This window comes from Numida meleagris, chromosome 1 (genome assembly GCF_002078875.1).
Source record: "Numida meleagris isolate 19003 breed g44 Domestic line chromosome 1, NumMel1.0, whole genome shotgun sequence".
In the NCBI taxonomy this organism is placed as follows: domain Eukaryota; kingdom Metazoa; phylum Chordata; class Aves; order Galliformes; family Numididae; genus Numida; species Numida meleagris.
In genome coordinates this window covers 72,478,958-72,498,537 of record NC_034409.1, presented here as the reverse complement: position 1 = coordinate 72,498,537, position 19,580 = coordinate 72,478,958, and the positions used below count along the sequence as shown (strand labels likewise).

At 42.4% G+C, this 19,580-nt stretch overlaps 1 protein-coding gene across 3 annotated transcripts in view; it reads right to left on the bottom strand.

The window, feature by feature from the left end:
- The window catches only part of ETV6 (ETS variant 6), a 132,580-nt gene that overhangs the window by 87,161 nt on the left and 25,839 nt on the right, over positions 1-19,580 (bottom strand). The window contains exons 1-2 of one of the 3 annotated variants that reach the window (XM_021393463.1): positions 4,334-4,465; positions 4,002-4,108 (exon numbers count right to left, since the gene is read on the bottom strand). The exons of 1 other annotated variant lie outside the window; for it this stretch is intronic. Coding sequence is in view for 1 of the 2 variants with exons in the window: in XM_021393445.1 (XP_021249120.1) it covers positions 4,334-4,463 (130 nt within the window). In the remaining variant the exon portion in view is untranslated. Of the gene's footprint in view, positions 1-4,001; positions 4,109-4,333; positions 4,466-19,580 lie in introns of those variants that run through there. One more of the 3 variants, XM_021393445.1, reaches the window with a different exon arrangement.

The following is a 19,580-nucleotide window of genomic DNA, read 5'->3' as shown; positions in this document are numbered from 1 at the left end:
TATTTTCATTTTGTGTATTACAAAACAAGAAAAACTGTTTACTCACTGATTCAGTGCATTTTAATAGACATATCAGTATCTTACATGAAGTACCCTCTTTCCAGTTCCAAGAGTTTTTTACCACAAGGTATTGGCCAGAGCATAAAATGAATAACTAATGTCATTGAATCAGACAAAAAAAAGTTGTTTTTAATACAAAAGAAAAATAAAGAACTTTCTCTCCATAGTAACATGGAGTAAGCTTCCTCGTAGATAGGGGGTATGCAAATAGTTTCATAGTTTCCATCTTTCACAGTATTCTTTATTATCATTTTATTAATATTTACAACTTCAAAAAAATCTATGCACAATTTTTTCATTTTAGAGTTGGGAAACAAAATCAAGATGTCAAAGGTCACAGAAGGCATGAAGGGCAGAGCCTTGTACAAGAACTGAAATTGCTGGAATCCTTTGTAAACCACTCCATTGTCCAAATACATTTTCTATCTGACATCAGTGTAGTCTAGTAGAGATCAGGCGTGCTGCAAAGCTACCACGCATATACACTAGGGACAAAGTGCAAACTGGATATCATTGTACTTTCTGACTACATATCTCAAACAGAGGAAAACACATTCTCTAGCATTGTACTGATAGTTTATTTACAGCACGCCCAATACATATTTTATAGATAAAAAAGTAGATATTAGGCAAATGAGCACATTTATGTGTGTGGGTCAAAAGTCACTTACAGAGAAGTATAATATCAGATAAAATTGTGCACTATCAGAAAATCATCCTCACTATCCTAAAGCTTCGCTGTTAAGACTGATTACATTGTAGTTCTATACCACAGGAGTATAGCAGGCTGGTAAGAAAACAGCTAATTAAAACAGCGAAGAATGTGTGAAAATGGGAAAAGTGTCTTCACATTAAACCTGGGAATGGTTCTTTATATATTTCTATCTGTGCTGACCAAGGTGAAGAAAGAATACTCTGTATACTTGTAGCACTGATGGATCTGCATTCCACTCTTCTAAACTTTGCAGTTCTCCTTTCTCCAGTCTCTGGATCAAATATGCTCAGCATAGCTAAGAATCATTTCCACACCAAACATTGAAGAATAATTTATTGCAAAGGAAACTGCTCTACTAATAGTCTGATTCTATTGGGTATTAGCACCTTTAAAGTGCTCTTAAACATTAGAAACAATGAAATTTCTAATAGGAAGGCATAAAATACTGTCTGAATCCACAAAGTGTACTTCATGTTTCATCTGTTTCTCTCTTGTTCTCCTTTCTCCTACTGCATTGCCACTGGAACAAAAGCAGTGTGTGGGCCAATTGCTGCTTTCAGTGGTACCTGTAGCACAGTTCTTGAACTTGCAAGTTGGCAGAAAGGATAATTCACAGTCTAGGACTGAAATCTGTCTTTGTTTTGGTAAATGTCATCACAATGTCATAGAAAACAGAGGAAATGGAGTCCCGCTCAGCTACCAGTTCTGTGCATGGCTGGAGACATAATATCTCACTGTTGCACTAGGGTGAGGGTTGAGGGAGGTTATTATGCTTCACCTAATCAATAAAAACAAAAATAAGGCTGCAACCAAACAAAATCTCAGATTTAAAAAACCCTCTGACTTTGTGAATATAGATCCAATCTTCACACAAAGTAGCACAGTCTAAAATAGAACTCGGATACTTTGCATTTTCCAGTAGTTCAGATTTGTGACAAAAACTGTGTCTCAGATAACTCTAAAAAGTGAGAAGGGTACATGCAGGAACTGCAAAATCCCATAGCTCTTGAACCTCATGACTCAAGATCCAAAAGACACTAAGCTATTTCTATACCTGGCATGAGGAAGACTGCTTCTGGAATATGATCTTGATGTCTGAAGTCCTCACCTTACGGATGTCTTAGGTGGGGAAACAGTTCACAGGAAATGATACAAACACAATCTGTAATCTACAAACTGTAGAGGAAGATAAAGAACCTCTCATCCTAATCAATTTAGCCAAGAAAAGTTTAAAAAGTGATTTTATCCAAAAGCACCTATGATCAAGTGTAGTCTTTTGGCAATATTTAGCAGGAAAGGCAATAATGAGATCCAGTAGTTTGAAAATGAGCTTGACTAATTCAAACTATAAATAGGGCACTTTAAAAAAAAAAAAAAGAAGAGGAAATAGGGAGGATAATTATGCATTTTAAGCATTGAAAGAACTTATGCAGAAACCTTATATCCTTCCTGTCCCTTAAGTCTTTACATGGCGAAATCTTTCTCTATAACATGGTACAGCTCAAACAGTTACTGAACTTAAAACACAGAGGCTACTGAGTGATGTTCCGTAACCCGAGTAATACCAGAGATCATTTTAGAAATTCATAATGGTCCCTTCTGACCTTGTTATGAATCTACACACTCTAAACAGTGATTCTGAATGTGAGTGCTTGGGTCAATAATTACTGCATACTGAGCTAAAAATACTGTATTGCTATGGACTAGTAAGGCTACTAGAAAGGCTATGTAAACATGCTTCACATTGGTTTTGATCTGAGACACTGACTTCGTCAAAGAATATTCCACAGATGTTTAATAATTAATCTTCTGTGTTTTTATACTACAGAAAGTCAGACTGGTGTGGAAATATTAATGGGACAAAAGCCTCCTTAAAAGTTTTAAAATTTTCAAATTGAAAAAAAAAATAAAAATCAAGGCAAAAGGTTTAATCACACCCAAAACACTGGACAGAAAGTTTTGAATGAAAGGAAATCTTTTAAGCTTCACACTTTACCTAGCATGCTGGCTAGCTGATGAGAAGGAAGCTGGTAGTAAACAATGCCCCACCTGTTCAGCATCTAGGGTCTCTGCCTTTCTATGTTGTGTATCTGTTAAACCCAGGTGGGAAGGCAGTAAAATTTGAAAGCCAGACATGATCCTAGCTGTGGAGAGGACAGATGGCAGTTCTCAAACCAGAATTAAATACCACTAAATAACACAACAAAGGGAAGAAAAAATCTCAGGGGCAAAAAGTCACAGTGGAGAGAAGAGCTGTTCTGTGTTGGCTTTTTTTCTCTACATTTTGGGCATAAGCTTCAAAACTGACTATAAGTGCACCAGCAAGTCCTCCCAAGGCTGGGGAAACAGGGCAGCATCCACAGGCAAAGGCAAGAACACTCAGGGAGCTCAGAAGTCTGGCTACTCAGGCAGTAGCCAGACCCACAAAGAAAGGTGCAGTGTCAGCTCACATTCCTGCCCATCAAGAGTACAACCTGGGTTATGCTGCAGCACAGGCAACAAAACCAGGACTGTGCAAAAAGAGGCGTGGGCATTGAGCAATCTTGGAGCAGGGCAACTCACTGGCCAGCAAGGGTGTGAGCACAGGATTACTGAAGTGCTGGGAGAACAGTTTGCATCAAGAAAACGGGCATGCTTTGAAAACAGCTGAGGACAGGAATGAGAACTCTTTTTTTCCTTTTTTTTTTTTTTTTTTAAAAATAGAAAGACTACCTCAGGAGGCCATTCCTTTTCCAAAATCCCAAATACATTTATCAGATGGCAACGTACTAAGTTATATTTGCCACTGGCCCCTGTTGCTGCTTTTTGCTCAAGTACTCCAGGAATGTGACACCTGATAAAAGTTTTCTTACAATCTCTCGATTTACATCAGAACTGCTTCCTCCCTAAAAAGGAAAATTCCACTTTTCCTAATCCTCATCCTATCTCACTAATTCACCTCTCCTGGGTAAACAGCCCTTCGCCTTTCTTATTCCTCAAACATTAAATCATTTCAGCAAGGAAGCGTCCGGCTCTCACCTTGATCCCAGCTCCAGTTTTTGTTCCAAAGTCAGTGATGTGCCCTTCCTTCTTTGCACTACCCTTTCGTGTACAGATTAGCCCTTTCCTCCTTCTTCATCACTGCCTCTGTCAGAGTAGTAGCTGAGTGCTTGGGTTCCGTGAGTACTTACTACTGAGACTCCCAACAACTGGAAAAATACCCACTGAAAAAATGCACTCCACTTACCACAGTTTGTGAAACTGACTTTGTGCCACAGCAAATCAGTGAGCAATTCCTAAAACACGGACAGATACATACTGCTTCCTGACAAAATAAAACCTCCACATTTTTCCCTGTCAAGAGAGAGAAGCCAAATCCTTGATAGGTGGTCATGGTGGGGAAGTAAAATAACGATCTGAGTTGTTTAAAAATAATATACTGAAAATAAAACCAGCAAGAGCTTTAAAGAAAATTCTAAAGCCAGGGTACTTCCCCACGTATCTTCCATAAAAATAAAAATAAGAATCCTCCCCTCACCCTGCCCTGCACCCTCCTCAGTTCCAGGAAGCGACACTCACGCAGATGTGCTGGCAGTCTGATCGTGTCTTCCTCCATCCTGATTGCTCGAGGCACTGGGACATGTAATGGTGACGAGGAAGCGTAATTTGGTACTGGGCTGGCTGGAGGTGTGTAAGAAATTCTCTCTTGCTGTTAAAAAGAAGCAGGGGGGGGGGAGAGAAAGAGAGACGACAACGTGAACTTTGGAACAGAGATGTGAATCCAAGGCAGGAGTTGAGGAAATGGGAGGAAAGAAGGAGGTATGCATGATGGGGGCCAGTGGCATCAGGCCACAGCATCAAGCCTGCAACAGATCACAGCCGGAGGCCTGCCTGCTCCAAAGCTGAAACTGTACCAGCAACCAAGCAGCTTTGACACCACAGTTTTAATTTTCTGGAGGACCAAGAAGTTTCCAAGGGTTTTCTCAGAAATTTGCTGAGGGAGGAAAGAGAAGTGACACAGAAGTGGGTAGCCCGAGTGGGTTTTGTGTTGGTGAAAATATGACAGTAATTTCATTATACATGTGTGCATACTGCTACAGAGACCGCTGAAAATACTTAATCTTATGCTAACAGAGATCTGAGCATGTTTCTTAAGTATTTAACTCTTTATGACTTCAGAGCATTTTAAAGACATTAGTTTTGATTTTGCTGCACAAAACCATGCTCTGTCACTATAAAGCACTCTATTTACCAGTGAGTAATGCAGTTTAGCACTTTCTTTGAAGTAGTTAAACTTCCAACCAACTAAGTAAACCAGCATACAGAAAGCAGCTAAGCAAGGACAAGTGAGTAAAGAGCAATTTGCCAATGTTGTACTAGGTTCATAATTATCATCATTTAGTTTATTTCTGAAAATACATGCCAAAAATTTAAGACTGAAATTTCATCCAATCTAATGGGAAAACTCTTCTGTATTCTGAGTATGATCTTCACTCACAATACAAATTATACTCTTCATAAATAAACATAGGCACAGTTTTGTAGAAGCATAAAAAAATCATAATCATATGCTTCTTAGAAGGCAGTGTAGGTTACATTCCAGAATTGGGCTGCTGACATTCAATGATGGCAGTGCAAACAGCCTGGATTTATGACCACACACCTACAGAAGCAAAAGGAGCTGTCTTTGCTTCTGTGTGCAGGACAGTATAGGTGTGAATCCCTACCCTCAACCTGATTTCTGGCAAATAGAAAAGACAAACCTAGTGTTAGAGTAACAGAAGGACATTACAAACCACAACATTATCACAGCTGTGGGACAGGGAATTGGACTGACACTAATAAAGGCACCCCTACAACGTACCATTAGCGCCCACACTGCCAGTAAAGGAGAGATTTGTACAATGTAAATAACAAATATACTAAAGCAGAAAACTCTCTATGCAGATGAAATGGGCCATAGAGCACCTAGAGGGTCTTTCCCCATCAATGCTTCAAACCAAGCCCAGCTCAGCCTGACATATGGTGCTGCTATCGCGTAGCTACTGAGGAGCTCAGGAGAAGCACTAGTCTCACTTAAGCGTCTGGACTTCTACCACTGTACTATAGGCTTTCTGTGACCCAGAACAGTGACTCTATGCCTCATGTTCCCTTGAAGTCCAACTCCAGCATGGAGCATGTTCTTTAGCCTCGCAGAAAATGTGCCCCTTCCGTGGTGCACATGCTAGCAATGAGCAACAAGACTACACACTTTCTAGCATTTCCTGCTCCAAGCCACAGCTCAGATAATTGAACAACACTGCAGCACCTTGTTTATTGAACGAGATATTTATAAAAAGAGGAACATTTTTGAAACAGCCACACAAATGCCTGCCTCTGCAAACAAGTTCAAGAGGACATATGGGAGACCTGAAGCCCTTTTCCCCCCAAATGTAAGGTGCAGACTGATATCAGGTCCCACTTCATGCTCACAGTAATATGGAATCACCACTGCAAAGACAAGTGCTAAGTGGCTTCAAGGGGTCTTCTCACTGGCTAACAGCAGGAAGAAAGTCAAATCAGCAGACAAAACCAAATCCAGAATCCAGTGCATTTCTTGCAACTTTCAGGAGCTGCTGTACCAAGATACAATGTATGCAGAATACACTGCCTTTCTCTCAGCAATGATTAATCTACTAAAGGCATACAGGAACCATATTTATACCAAGACAGTTGCATGGAGATTTAGTGTTACAAGTCAATATACAGCAATAATTGCTTCCTAGCATTCGTAAGAAAAGGACAGTAGGAAACACAAAGAAGTTGTGAAAATGCAAACTCACTCATTTTGTGCCAGTTATTTTTCCTATACATTTTAGATGTCCATGCGTGAATTGGTAATATTTGCAGAAAACATTTTACAAGGCACAAAGGAGAATTATCTCTCCTTCTCTCACACATGTCTTTGATACGTCCTCTATTGCAAATTCTTCATTTTTTCCAGCACCTTTAACCCAAATATCAAAGCAATCTGCAGATATTGGGTAAGTCTTTTTATTAGACACACGGGCAACCTGAGTTACACAAAGAGCAAAGCTCAAACGAGCTAAGTAATTTCAGAGTAGAGCTGTCTTGAAACAGGACTGCATGTGCCTCCCAAGGGCAAGAGACCTAACAAATGCATCCTGAAAGAGTGATCCTTGTAACCATCCTGGCCAGATTTCCAAAAGCTGTGAAAGAGAAAAGTCACAGGGAGGTCAAGTCACTGGGCTTGTGGAAAAACTGAAGTTCTTCCCTGTTTGCAGTACAATGCAAACATCGTTCCAGTTCTTCAGCTTACCATAGCTCCATGCTCCAATCACACACAGCACCCTGCCTCCCCAGGAGTGTGAAAGCAGAAGGTCACAGTTGCTTCTCCAGTCTTTTTGAGTCTCTTCAGAATCACACTTCCTAGAGGTATCTGTTGTGTTCATATCCCTAAAATAGGATTTCTTTGAGAATGATTTTTCATCTACATAACTCTAGAACTTTTCCTATATGATCCATCAAACAAAATATGGTTGGTATCTTATGCTTGCAAGGTTATGCAACCAGACACACTGGTACTAGAAATTTTTCTGAACAAGTTTTATAATTGGTCAGTTAAATATTTCCCTTTGCATTAAGGCCAAGAATAGACAAAACGGTTCAACAGTAGGGTTGTTCAAGCAGCAGCCTGGGAGGCGGGACAAGTAGCAGAACTGGGATGAACCTTATTGTGCGTTTGTGAGTAAAAAGCCTTGATGCAGTTTGGTCTACTGGTAAAAGAGGTTAAGTTAATATACTTTTGATGTGGTCCTTTGAAACTATTAGTGATGAGTGTTAGGAAGGAACTTGGCATTACTGTGTTCCAGATCCACTGCCTGCCACAGGACTCCAGAAAAATTTAAGCTCACAAGGGACCAAATGCTTAGCCCCAAAACAGCAAGTATCTACAAATAACTTCAAAATAGCAGTTTCCTAATATTTTGCCAGTAGCAGTAATTAATTGGATAAAACAGTAGGCATATTGATTGTTGTCACAGTTTTGGAAAGGCTTTCTTCAATTCACAGTGAGTCAAGAAAGTATCCCTTTCAGTATCTAAAAGCAGGAGCTATAAGAAAGAAGGGGACAGACTCTTTAGCAGGGTCTGTTGTAACAGAACATAAGGAAATGGTTTAAAACTAAAAGAGGGGAGATTTAGATCAGATATAAGAAAATAGTTTTTTACAATAAGGGTGGTGAAGCACTGGCACAGGTTGGCCAGGGAGGTGGTGGATGCCCCATCCCTGGAGACATTCAAGGTCAGGCTGGACCAGGCTCTGAGAAACCTGATCTAGCTGTAGATGTCCCTGTTAATGACAGAGGAGTTGGACTGGATGACCTTTAAAGGTCCCTTTCAACTCAAAAGATTCTATGATTCTATCAAAGTTTCACCATGAAAATTCACCTTGACTATGGAAATTGAAGAAATGCGTTAGATCAGCCTTCACAGGGACCCTCCCCAGAGTTTGCTGTCATGCCTGGTGCTCCAGCAGTGCCATCTAGACAGCCACCTAGGTCTGCTGAAACTATGGCATGCTTTTCTGCCCCATCTAGTAGGGACAGATTAAATATCTTGGTCCTTAAGAACCAAGACAAGCCACAGTTTTGTTCTTTTTGTACTAAAAAAGGACAAAATACTGAATACCTAGGGACTGAGAAAACCTTAGGTCAAACCATCCTGTCTAAAAAAGTAAGGTAACTTGTAAGATACATTGATCATGACTACCTAGCAGAAGTGTATATAACAGCTGATCAGACTCCCAAAGCCATTACACATGGAATTCAGTTTGAAGAATTGAATCACAGAATCTTTTGAGTTGGAAGGGACCTTTAAAGATCATCCAGTCCAACTCCCCGACAATGAACAAGGACATCTACAGCTAGATCAGGTTGCTTAGAGCCCTGTCCAGCATGACCTTGAATGTCTCCAGAGACAAGGCTTCACCCACCTCTTCAGGCAACTTGTTCCAGTGCCTCACCACTCTTACTGTAAAAAAACCTTCTTCTCTTCTGGAGAAAGGAAAACATTACTCCCATTTTTAAGAAAGGGAGAAAGGATGACCCGGGGAACTACAAGCCAGTGAACCTCACCTCTGTGCCTGGGAAGATCACGGAGCACATCCTCCTAGAATACATGTTAAGGCACATACGAGGCAAAGACGTGATCTGAGACAGCCAGCATGGCTTCACATGGGTGAAGCCAAAGGGTTGTGATCAATGGTTCTACGTCAGGGTGGAGGCCGGTCACAAGTGGTGTCCCCCAAGGGTCAGTCTTGGGACCGGTGCTCTTCAACATCTTTTTCAATGACATAGACAATGGAATTGAGTGCACCCTCAGCAAGTTTGCACATGACAGCAAGCTGAGTGGTGCAGTCAATACACTGGAAGGAAGGGAAGCCATCCAGAGGGACCTGGACAGGTTGGAGAAGTGGGCCAATGTGAACCTAACGAGGTTCAACAAGGCCAAATGCAAGGTGCTGCCCTTGGGCTGGGACAATCCCAGATATTTATAGAAACTGGGGGAAGAACTCCTTGACAGCAGCCCTGCAGAGAGAGACTTGGGGGTTCTGGTGGATGAGAAGATGGACATGAGCCAGCAGTGTGAACTGGCAGCCAAGAAGGCCAGCTATGTTCTGGGCTGCATTAAAATAGGAGTGGCCAGCAGGGAGAGGGAGGTGATTATCCCCCTCTCCTTGATTCTTGTGAGGCCCCATCTGGAGTACTGCATCCAGGCCTGGGGCCCCCAGCACAAGAAAGATGCTGAGCTCTTGGAACAAGTTCAGAGGAGGGCCACCAAGATGATCAGAGGGCTGGAGCACCTCTCCTATGAGGAAAGGTTGAGGGAGCCAGGCTTGTTTAGTCTGGAGAAGAGAAGGCTCCGGGGAGACCTCATTGTGGCCTTCCAATACTTGAAGGGAGCATATAAACAGGAGGGGGAATGATTGTTCATGAGGGTGGATAGCAATAGGACAAGGGGGAATGGTTTTAAGCTGAGACAGGGGAGATTTAAGTTAGATATTAGGAGGGAGTTTTTTGCTCAGAGGGTGGTGACACACTGGAACAGGTTGCCCAAGGAAGTTGTGGATGCCCTGTCCCTGGAGGCATTCCAGGCAAGGCTGGATGTGGCTCTGGGCAGCCTGGTCTATTGGTAGCCAACCCTGCACTCAGCAGGGGGGTTAAAACTCGATCATCTTTGAGGTCCTTTTCAACCCAGGCCATTCTATGATTCTATGTCCAATCTAAATCTCTCCTCTTTTTGTTTGAAATCACTTCCCTCGTCCATTCACACTAGAACTTGCTAAAGAGTCTGACCCCTTCCTACCCCTCAATAGCTTCTCTTTAAATGACATCCTGTCCCTTAGGCATGTCAACCACACCACACAGCTTAGTGTCATCCACAAACTTGCTGAGGGTGCACTCAATCTCACTGTCACTGATGAAGATGTTAAAGAGCAAAAGTTCCAGTACTGACTCCTGAGGGACACTACTCATCACCGATATCCATCTGGACAGTGAGCCACTGACATCAAATACCCTACACTGGATATAAAAGCCAGATGTCTTGTCAGTATGTAAGAGCCTATTCCTACACTGTGTGCAATGATGCTACACAGGGCAAGTTGACCAAGAGTGAAAGATGACATGGCTTTGCCAGCCAGGGTCCATCTGTGTCACTTGATGCCCATCTTGTTGCATTTCTTGTTTATCCTGGTTTCTCCAGATGGCCAAGGCTTCCCATGAGTAGTAGCACTAGGTGCAGTCTACTGGGGGCCAAGAATTGGAAGTAAAAAGGCAGAAAATTTCCAGTAGTAGCCTCACAGTTTGTCCCTACTCACAGGACAGTAACAGTGGGATGCTGCTTTGCAGGGAAGCTTCCAGCTACCTGGATATCATCATATCACCCCACTCCAGTTCCTTACCTGTGGAATATATGCTCAGAAAAGGCAGCACTAGCAGGTGTGCAGAGGTTTCGGTGCCCAACTTGATTTTGGGAAGGCCTAAGGTTCCCCTGCACTGGCTTAAAAAATGCTGGAGTAGCTCATTCTTGACTTGTGCAAATCCAGGTTTGAAAAGTATGGCTATAGCTCTCAGGACTGTGGAAGGTGATGTTCTGTACACAAAACCATAGACCCTAAAACACAGAGGATGTTCAGCCCTGCAGAGACAGACCACCAGGATTTCCATCTCTTTCAGTGAGCACATCTAGAAAAGGAAAAATGGAAAGACATGCCTAGGGACCTGGAGCTAGGGGAAGCCTGAAAATAAGGTCAGGGGGATTGGTTAGGCTACTGTGATTCCTCTTCGGCATAGGTACCTTGCATAAGGCAGAGGGAAAAAATGGCCTTGGAGGAGAGAGTTATTGGTGGGAAGGAAGTCTTTGCAGGAGTGCCTCAGAGTGTCCTTGATATCTGGGCACTCAAAAGGGCTATGCCAGCAAACCAGCCAAAGATTTGCACAAGGGCTGACAGCAAGAAAGCAGGCAAGTTAACCATTAGGGAAGCAAGTCAGGTGAAGAGGAAAGGGAAGGAAGATGTATGCAGCATTCATCAATGTTTTGTGTGCTGGCTAAAAAAAGTCAAAGAGAGCACCCATAGTTACAGGATCTGACACAGGAAAGAGGAAGGAAATCAGAGACCCTAATGGACTGTATGGCTTTGGATACACAATTAAAACATTTGGGGATTTTGATCAGCTCTGTAGCTTGCATACTCTAACTGCTGCCAGGGAAGAACGATTAAGCTCCAGAAAAAGAAAAGTAGGGCTCAGCAGTACCAGGGTACAGATTAAACTCTCGGCTTTCCTCCTGTCCCCCAGTTGCTGTTCACCTCTTTAATTTCCATGGCAGACTTCCCCTCATTTTTGATCCCATTAATATAGCTATTCACATCAAATCTGTAGCAGTATAATCAGCACACTATCAGTAATTAGAGAAATTAAAACAAACATAGCCCTCTGGAATGGACCTTATGCAAAGCAGCACTGGGAAAAGATTAATATCTCATTTCCTGCACACAAAGAACAGAGATTGTCTTGGTGACCTTAGTGATTTTGTGAAGTTCAGTTCTCCCCTGCCTCCTCTCTTCAACTTGCCTCCAACAAACTTCCCAGCACAAGGGCAGGAGATAGGTACCCCCTCACATCACAATCCTCACTCAGGCAAATTCCAAAGCAAATAAAAAACAGTGAGGTACAACAGTTCATCACAAAAGGAAGGGAGAAAGGAGATGGTGGGGAAGCCCACGCCTCTCCTAAAATGATCACAGCCACTGCTCTAATTAAAGTCTTATAGAGAACAATATTAATGCACTTGAGTGTTGTGAAAAGGCAGCTTGTGGAGATCAATCTTGTTGAAAATGCTATGATACGGCTCCATTATTGTCTGAGCACTGCAAAATAACTCAAGCTAGCAAACATAAATGAACCAAAAACTAGCTGAGCCACATACTCAAGAAGTATTTCTTCACTGAGGCTGCTGTTAATATGGCAGAATAGAGGGTAGAAACAGGCTGTGGGAAGATAACATCAAGTAAAACTAACAGATAATATTCAGGCAACGACTTCAGTAACATTCATGAAAAATCATTCATTTCTACGAACAAAGAAGACTGTTATCCACAGATAACCCAGACAGGCAGTGTAAAATGTATATGGGAGGCAAATCCTTGTTCAGAATTTGTATGTAGAATCATCAGACACCAAGACAAGAGCAAAACCTTACCAAGTCAAAGCAGGAGACCTTTCCAGGCCCCACAGAGGCAATAAAGCTGGCAACTGGCCCTGTTGCTCCAAGGCAAGAGTCAACCACAGATTCAACGGCTTGATTTTAGTTGAAATTTTCTCCCCCATCCCACCCCTTTTCTACTCATGACTACAGAATTTGCATTACGGGGTTTTTACCACACATTCCTCTGAAGAGCCTCTGTTCAGCCAAGGTATGGTGAGAGATGCAATCCAAACAGCAAATCCTTTTGCACCTATGCCATAGTCTTGTTAGCACCCACTCCTAGCACCAAGCACCACAGAAGGCTTGAGAGAGACTTTACAGCAGAACTACAAAAAACACACGAGGCTTTGAAGTACTCTGGACAGTGAGTGGGAAGCAGGGAGGGCAATGCATAGAGACTTTCCAGGCTGAGAGAACTGCGCAGCAGAGATTTCACTGCACTTTTTTCACATTTTCTTTCCTAAAGGAGAGAATGTTGGGGTGTCTCCTCTGTAGCATATGGAGGCTCTGCAACCCTGCCTGTGTGTGTGGGAATTCACACCCCAAACACCCATCATGGGAGTCATGCATTCAGCATACAATTTCTGGAGGCCACAAAACAGAGATGGGAAAATGAAGGGGAAACATGGTGTACAAGGAGCTGCCCTCTCACGTGTTATGGGAAAGGAGAATGCCGGAGCTGCCCTGTGTCATTCCACAGCAGCTTTTTGAAAGCAGTGATTCTGGTCTGATTTACACCAAGGGAAGTGAAGTCCTGATACAAGCCTCAATCTTTATCATTGCCAGAACAGTCAGACAATTTTAATTTCTCACCTTATCTGCATGAAATCAGTTTGAACTTGAGTGTGAACAGTATGCATACATACCTGTTTGAAAACAACTTGCATCATTATACGCCATAATTATCTTCTATCTGTTACCATTAGAAAATACAGGCACACCTAAATATCAGCTACTATAACAAATTGAGAAAAAGTTGTTTATATTTGATCATGTAGGTGCCTGCCCTGGTTAAGTATGAGAACATGTCCTCTGCAAAGAGGTTATCAGCTTCTGGAGGCACTGCGTAGGAAACTGACAGCAGGCTTGTGTGCTAGCGCTAGAAAACGCTATCAGACCAGAGGACAGGTGCACTCTGACTATCCACAGAACTACAGCTTAACACAGCAAAGATGAAGCCTCTGCAGCTTTCCTCACCAGCAAAACCAAACACAGCACTGCCACATTCCATGCTGCAGCATTTCATTACACTTCAGACCTTCCATGAAAAAAGACATACCAAATACACAAAAAAACCCAAAGGTACCATGACAAGGTCCAACCCGACACCTTACATCATTTCTCCTGAAGGTCCAAATGGCGCAAAAGTAACTCAGCATAGACGGAGTGTGTACTGATGTATCCTTGTGTTGAGCATAATCTCTAAGTGGATAAAGGCAACTTTCCAGAGGGAATCTAGGGCAGCCCAGGACTAGGAGAACTGTAATAAGGGCTGCTGGTGATAAAAGAGGCAAGACCCACTAGGGTGCTCAGGAAAATCAATCAGGATCCAGAGAGAAAGAAAGCCAGATAAAATACCTGTTCTCAAAGATTTTCTTAATAAGCCAGTCCAGAAACAAGAGGAGGTGGGTGTTTGTCACTGCAAAATATCAGGTGGATTCAGATTATTTGATCCTCAGCAATACTGAATGCAAAGGGAGTTCCTAGAAAGGACCATACTTGCACGGACTTTGTCTGCTGTACAGGAACTGAATGTAGAAGAAACATCAAATTACAATTTTCTCCTTACTATCTTTAAACTACTCCAGCCACTTACTTTAAAGTGAAAAACATGAGATCAGTGTGACTAAACAGGAAAATCTGACAGGAGTACATAAAAAATAGCTAGGAGGGCTTCTCGGAGAATATTGTATCCTGGACATTTGCAGGCTTTTCATTCGCATTTTATCCTACACATATATAAGTAAACATGCAGACACACACCTTCGTATGCAAGACAGATGAGTACTGTAAGTGTCTGAAGGTCTAGCTTATAAAGAAAGTGTAAAGGAACTACAGAGACAAAGAGAGATACAACAGATATAGCCCAACAGCTGTATCTGGAAATAAAGGAAATAAATATGAATGGAAGGGAAGATATATCTGGAAGACTTTGTAGAAGGATGAGCTAACAGGAAGTTGTGATTAAAACATTAAAATGCAATGAGAGACCACCAAAGGAAGCTGAGTTACATCAAAAGAAATAAAATCTGCAGATGAGTTAACCTGTACAAGGAACACCTTATTTTTAACAGCTACTCAACAATTTATTTAAGGAGCTATTTAACAGCTTTTTGAAGATCTCTCAATCAGCAGTCTACGGGTATCAGAATGTAAACTAGAGTAAACTGAATCTTCTGCTGATCCAATGCATCATTCACAAAATGTTACTTAGAAAAAGGAAACAAATCACCTCAGAGGATAGCTTGAGGCACAGCAAAAGCTTTCATTTCCTCTAAAACATGGACCTTCCAGCACAGAACCATCAGCATTGGCAGAACTTTAAGGAGACTTTTAAACTGTGTTTGTAAAGAGACAGTTGGGCATGGCACAGCATATCTGGTTTAAAAGATGTGTTTGAAAAGCTTAAGCTTCCCAGCAAGCTGTCCTTTTAAGAAGAGGTAGGTGACAAGATGAGAGCAGGGACTGAATTTAACATGCGGTCTGTATTGCAGGGATAATGACAGGGTCGAGTGATGGGTCTTATTAAATGCTTTCTCCTCCATTAATGCTGCACACTCTAATGATTTGGCCATTAGCATTAACAAATCTGCAATGTCCCTGCCTGAAGCTAGTAAGTAATGAACTAAGTGAGTGAATATTCTGTTGTGTAAGGAGTGCTATTAGCAATCCTTTCCCAACTTCTGTGAAAACAAGAGATGCCTTCCAGGTACGACCTGTCCATGTGACAGGGTACATCACACACCACCCTTATATGCTGTGGAAATTCCACAGGCACTCCCAACACTCCACAGGGGAACATGGAGTGGATCACCCACTGCATGGTGCTGCCATACAGGGTTGGACAGCAGATGCTGCACCAGAAGGCACATGACAAAATATGCTCTGCACAAGAGGCTTGAAGAAAAATGGTGGAAAGGACAGGAGGAGGGAAGTTTTGGTCCCAGACCCGCTACTCACTCTCCAAAACAAGTTGTGGCTTTACCACAGCCCTCCTACCCTTTGTTGTGCCATGGAGGTAACAGGATGATGCTGAGCCCACAGGCATGTCAAGCACTGGGATGGTTAAGTGCAAAAACCTCAACTTAGCTATTTTTCTGCCATAGCCTTTCCTGTTCATTAAGTTCTCTAGCTTTTAATTTTTCCTTTAAACCTTCGCATATTTTTTGCTCTTTCTCAAATTATTATTCTGTTTCAGCTCATATTCCCAAAGCATTGGTTGTGACACTGCTTCTGGCAAAAGAGAAGTGCTAGAGTTTCACTTTGGTTGTCATTGGCTTGTTTTTGACAACTAAGCACTGCCGGTTCACATCTGAACGGACACTGCAGTGAGAGTCCCATCACCACTACCCTGAGAGTGCTTATGAGCTGCAGACATTTCCTCACTACAGAAATGACAAGGCTTGGGAACTGAGCCAACTGAAATTGTATAAATCATAGTCATCTTTAAGAAAAAAGAGTGAAGTGTTTGTTCTGGGCCCATTTTAGCTCAGTATGAAAGTTTATCTGTGGTCTCCATCACTACACTATCCACACATGCCTCATAATACCATCATAATTTCCCTGCACTGAAGAGAAGTGTTGCTGCACTCACCTTTACAAGTGGAGGGACCAAAACATACAGAGATTAGGCAATTAGCCCAGCAGCATAAGGCAGAGCAAAAACCTACTTTCATAGAATCACAGAATCACCAAGGTTGGAAAAGACCTCCAAGATCATCTAGTTCAACTGTCCCCCTACCACCAGTATTTCCCCACTAAACCATGTCCCTCAGTACAACATCTAAATGCTTCAGACATCTCTGATATTAATAGTCTCTCCTAGGAACCCTATCAGACTCTAAACCTACATGTTACAACTGAACAATTATGCTGCAATAGCACCCAGAAGCAACTTGAACCCCAGCACCATTGTCCAAGGCACTGCAGAAACAGATCAGAGAACAGCCCCTGTCCTGCAGAGCTCAAAGCCAAAACATCCAAGAGAGAAAAGCACTGGAGGAAGGAACCTTTTTGAACCCCATTTTACAGTCATGAAATGGAAGGATGGGAAGAACAGCAAGTTGTCTAGATCCCATTCTGACTCTATCTGCAGTGCCCTGTTTCTGGAGTTACACAGCCGCACAGAAAACAGGAGAAACTAGGAGGGAAAAGCTGACTTTGATGAAATCAACCAGGCGAGGTGGCATGCAGGTATCATGAAAAAGCTCTCAAAGGCTCTCACTCTGCATTTTAATACTGAGTTTAAATAACCCTCAACCTCCCTAAGAATGCCTGATATCAAAGCATTGTCTTGTAATCTTTTTACTCAAGTGCACAGCAGAGACTGTCCATACCAGAGGGGAGCTAGTGGACCTGTTCCAGAGACACATCCCTCCTGTGCCACAAGAACCAGGATAGAGGCACCACAACCCTTCCCACAGTTACACAATCACACACGCCCAGTCAGCAGGGCAGGTTTCCTTACCTGACCCAGTCACTACAGCGAAACTGCCCCAAAGAACAGCGTAGCCTTCCACTGGCACAGGCAGAGCAAGAACCAAGGGGCATCAATCAGCCAATTTAATCAAGCACAGTGTGTTTAACACCCAAGCTGAGCTGTGAGACTGTTAGAGCAGATGGGAAAAAAAAAAAGAAAGAAATCAAAACAAACTACTTCCAAGACTCATGACAAAACACTTCTGCTCCTACGAGTAAGGAGGTGACCAGGACAACTGCCCAAGAGCAAGCACATTCCCAGCTTTGAAGACACGTTTGTTCCAGCAAGCATCCCCCTAACTCTTTCCACTACTCGCCCTTCCCCACAATCCTGCTCACACATAGCAATGGCTGAGGTTTTCATTAGGGGAATTTTTTTTTTTTTTCAAGCTGGCAACAAAGCCATGAAACTTTTCCTGGCATTTCTCCTGTTTATACAAGACCTGCCAAACCGGTTGCATGATTTTTATACTGCTTTCTTTTCCACAAAGTCCTTCGAAAGGCAGAATAGCAGAAAGCAAATAAGGAAAAAGTTTTGTTATACAGGTCCAAAGATCAACCCTTGGTGATACAGTTGAAAATAAAAAATTAACTAGAATTGCCTGAAATGTATATTGAATATCCAAAGAGCAGCACTGTTTATGTTTATTAAGACTATGTCATAGCAGAGCAGTAGCCCTGACTAGTGAGAGGCAGTCCTATTTCTAATGGTTTAACATCTAAATACATAAGGTGTGAAGCAGATAAAATGGAAAATGAGGCACAGAGCAGTCAAACAAATCATTCAAAGTCACACAGAGTTGAGGAAAGGATGCAAGTCTTCTGACCACCCACCAGGCTCCCTGGGTACTGGAACAGGCCACTTTCCCTAAAGTACAAGGGTCTAACTCCCAACCATGCTGGGCCTAGTTTATGTGGGTATAGCCGCCTTTTCTCCAGCACCAAATAGGTTCTAAGCCTAGAAAATTCTGCTGCCTTATCCTCCTATAATACAATACACAAGCAATAACTCATCCATTTTAACTGCCCAACTACAAGACCACTGCCAGGGATCTGAACACCAGAAGGAGTAACAAATTTTACAGCAGACATTTCCCTCAGTGCCCATAATCTTGCTAAAAATCAAAACATTCCACTAGCCCTTTCAATTACTACATAGGTATTCTTTTTTTCAGCATAACTTCAGTGCGGCAGCACACTGTGCTGCTACACTTTCAAAGTGGAACATTTAGTCATCAATTCAGAAGAAAATTTCGGTTTCGATATTAATTTTGCTATCCACATTCAAAAACCTAAATCAAAATGACAAAATAACCTTGCCAGGTAAGCTTTCCTTTTGAGGCACTCTTGCTCTAATGTCAGAATTTCCCCACAGGATGACAACTCTATGGGCATGAGAAACACATGCAATGTACCAACAAAACAGTCACTACCTACGTGCCCTGGGTACCCACTGTTTGCTCAGATGTTCCCATCTCCTAGGATGGCACAGAAAGCACAGCTCTCCCCTCTCATGCACAGCTCTTGCCTATGAGGCCATCAAGCACATGAGGGAGTCTGCTTCTGATATGGCCCTGCTTGACATAGTAAATATTCATTTTCACCAGGCTGTATAATAAAGGATGAGATAAAACCTTGAGCAAATAAATGGGCAAAGTTCATGCTTACAGCTGCCCTTCATGGGCCACTTCATACTGGCACACCTGCTCTTTTGGCAAGTGGTTTTGCTCCCAGGGGCTCAGACTTCGCAAGGCTGCTGTGGCTGGGCTGGATTATGTACTGGGAGACCAGCTTCAAGGAGAACCATCAGCCCTCAGACCCTGTAAGCCACTGTACACACAACAGAATGCTGTCCACAAAACAAGCTGCACTCATTGTGTCACCAGCCACCACTCCACCTGCCTCCTGCCTGCTGACTCATTTCTACTGTGATCAGTACTAAACTAAATAAATTTGTGAGCTGTCACAGAAAAACATAACTTCATTTCCTTCTCCAAAAGCTTCACCTCTGCCTATCCCATCTCAGACTGGAATAGTAGCAACAAAAATACAGAGATCCAAGCCTCTGACTGGAAACATTTAAAAGCAGAGCAGCACTGTTTGTAAGGACAGCTGCAACTTTGTATTGGATTAGTTGGTGAAGCTGTTGGAGCGCATAGGCTCCCAGGCAAAGATCCATCTTTCAACACATGCCTTTGTGTGTGTGCATACAGGTATGTCATACATCTGTATCATTACATACCTCCACTGCAACTTTAACCTTTGTGTCAAAACTCACAGTAATGATTAGAAACCTGAGTAAAAATAAAAGCAAGATCTTAATCTTTGATGCTGGATGATCTAAAAAAAAAAAACACCTG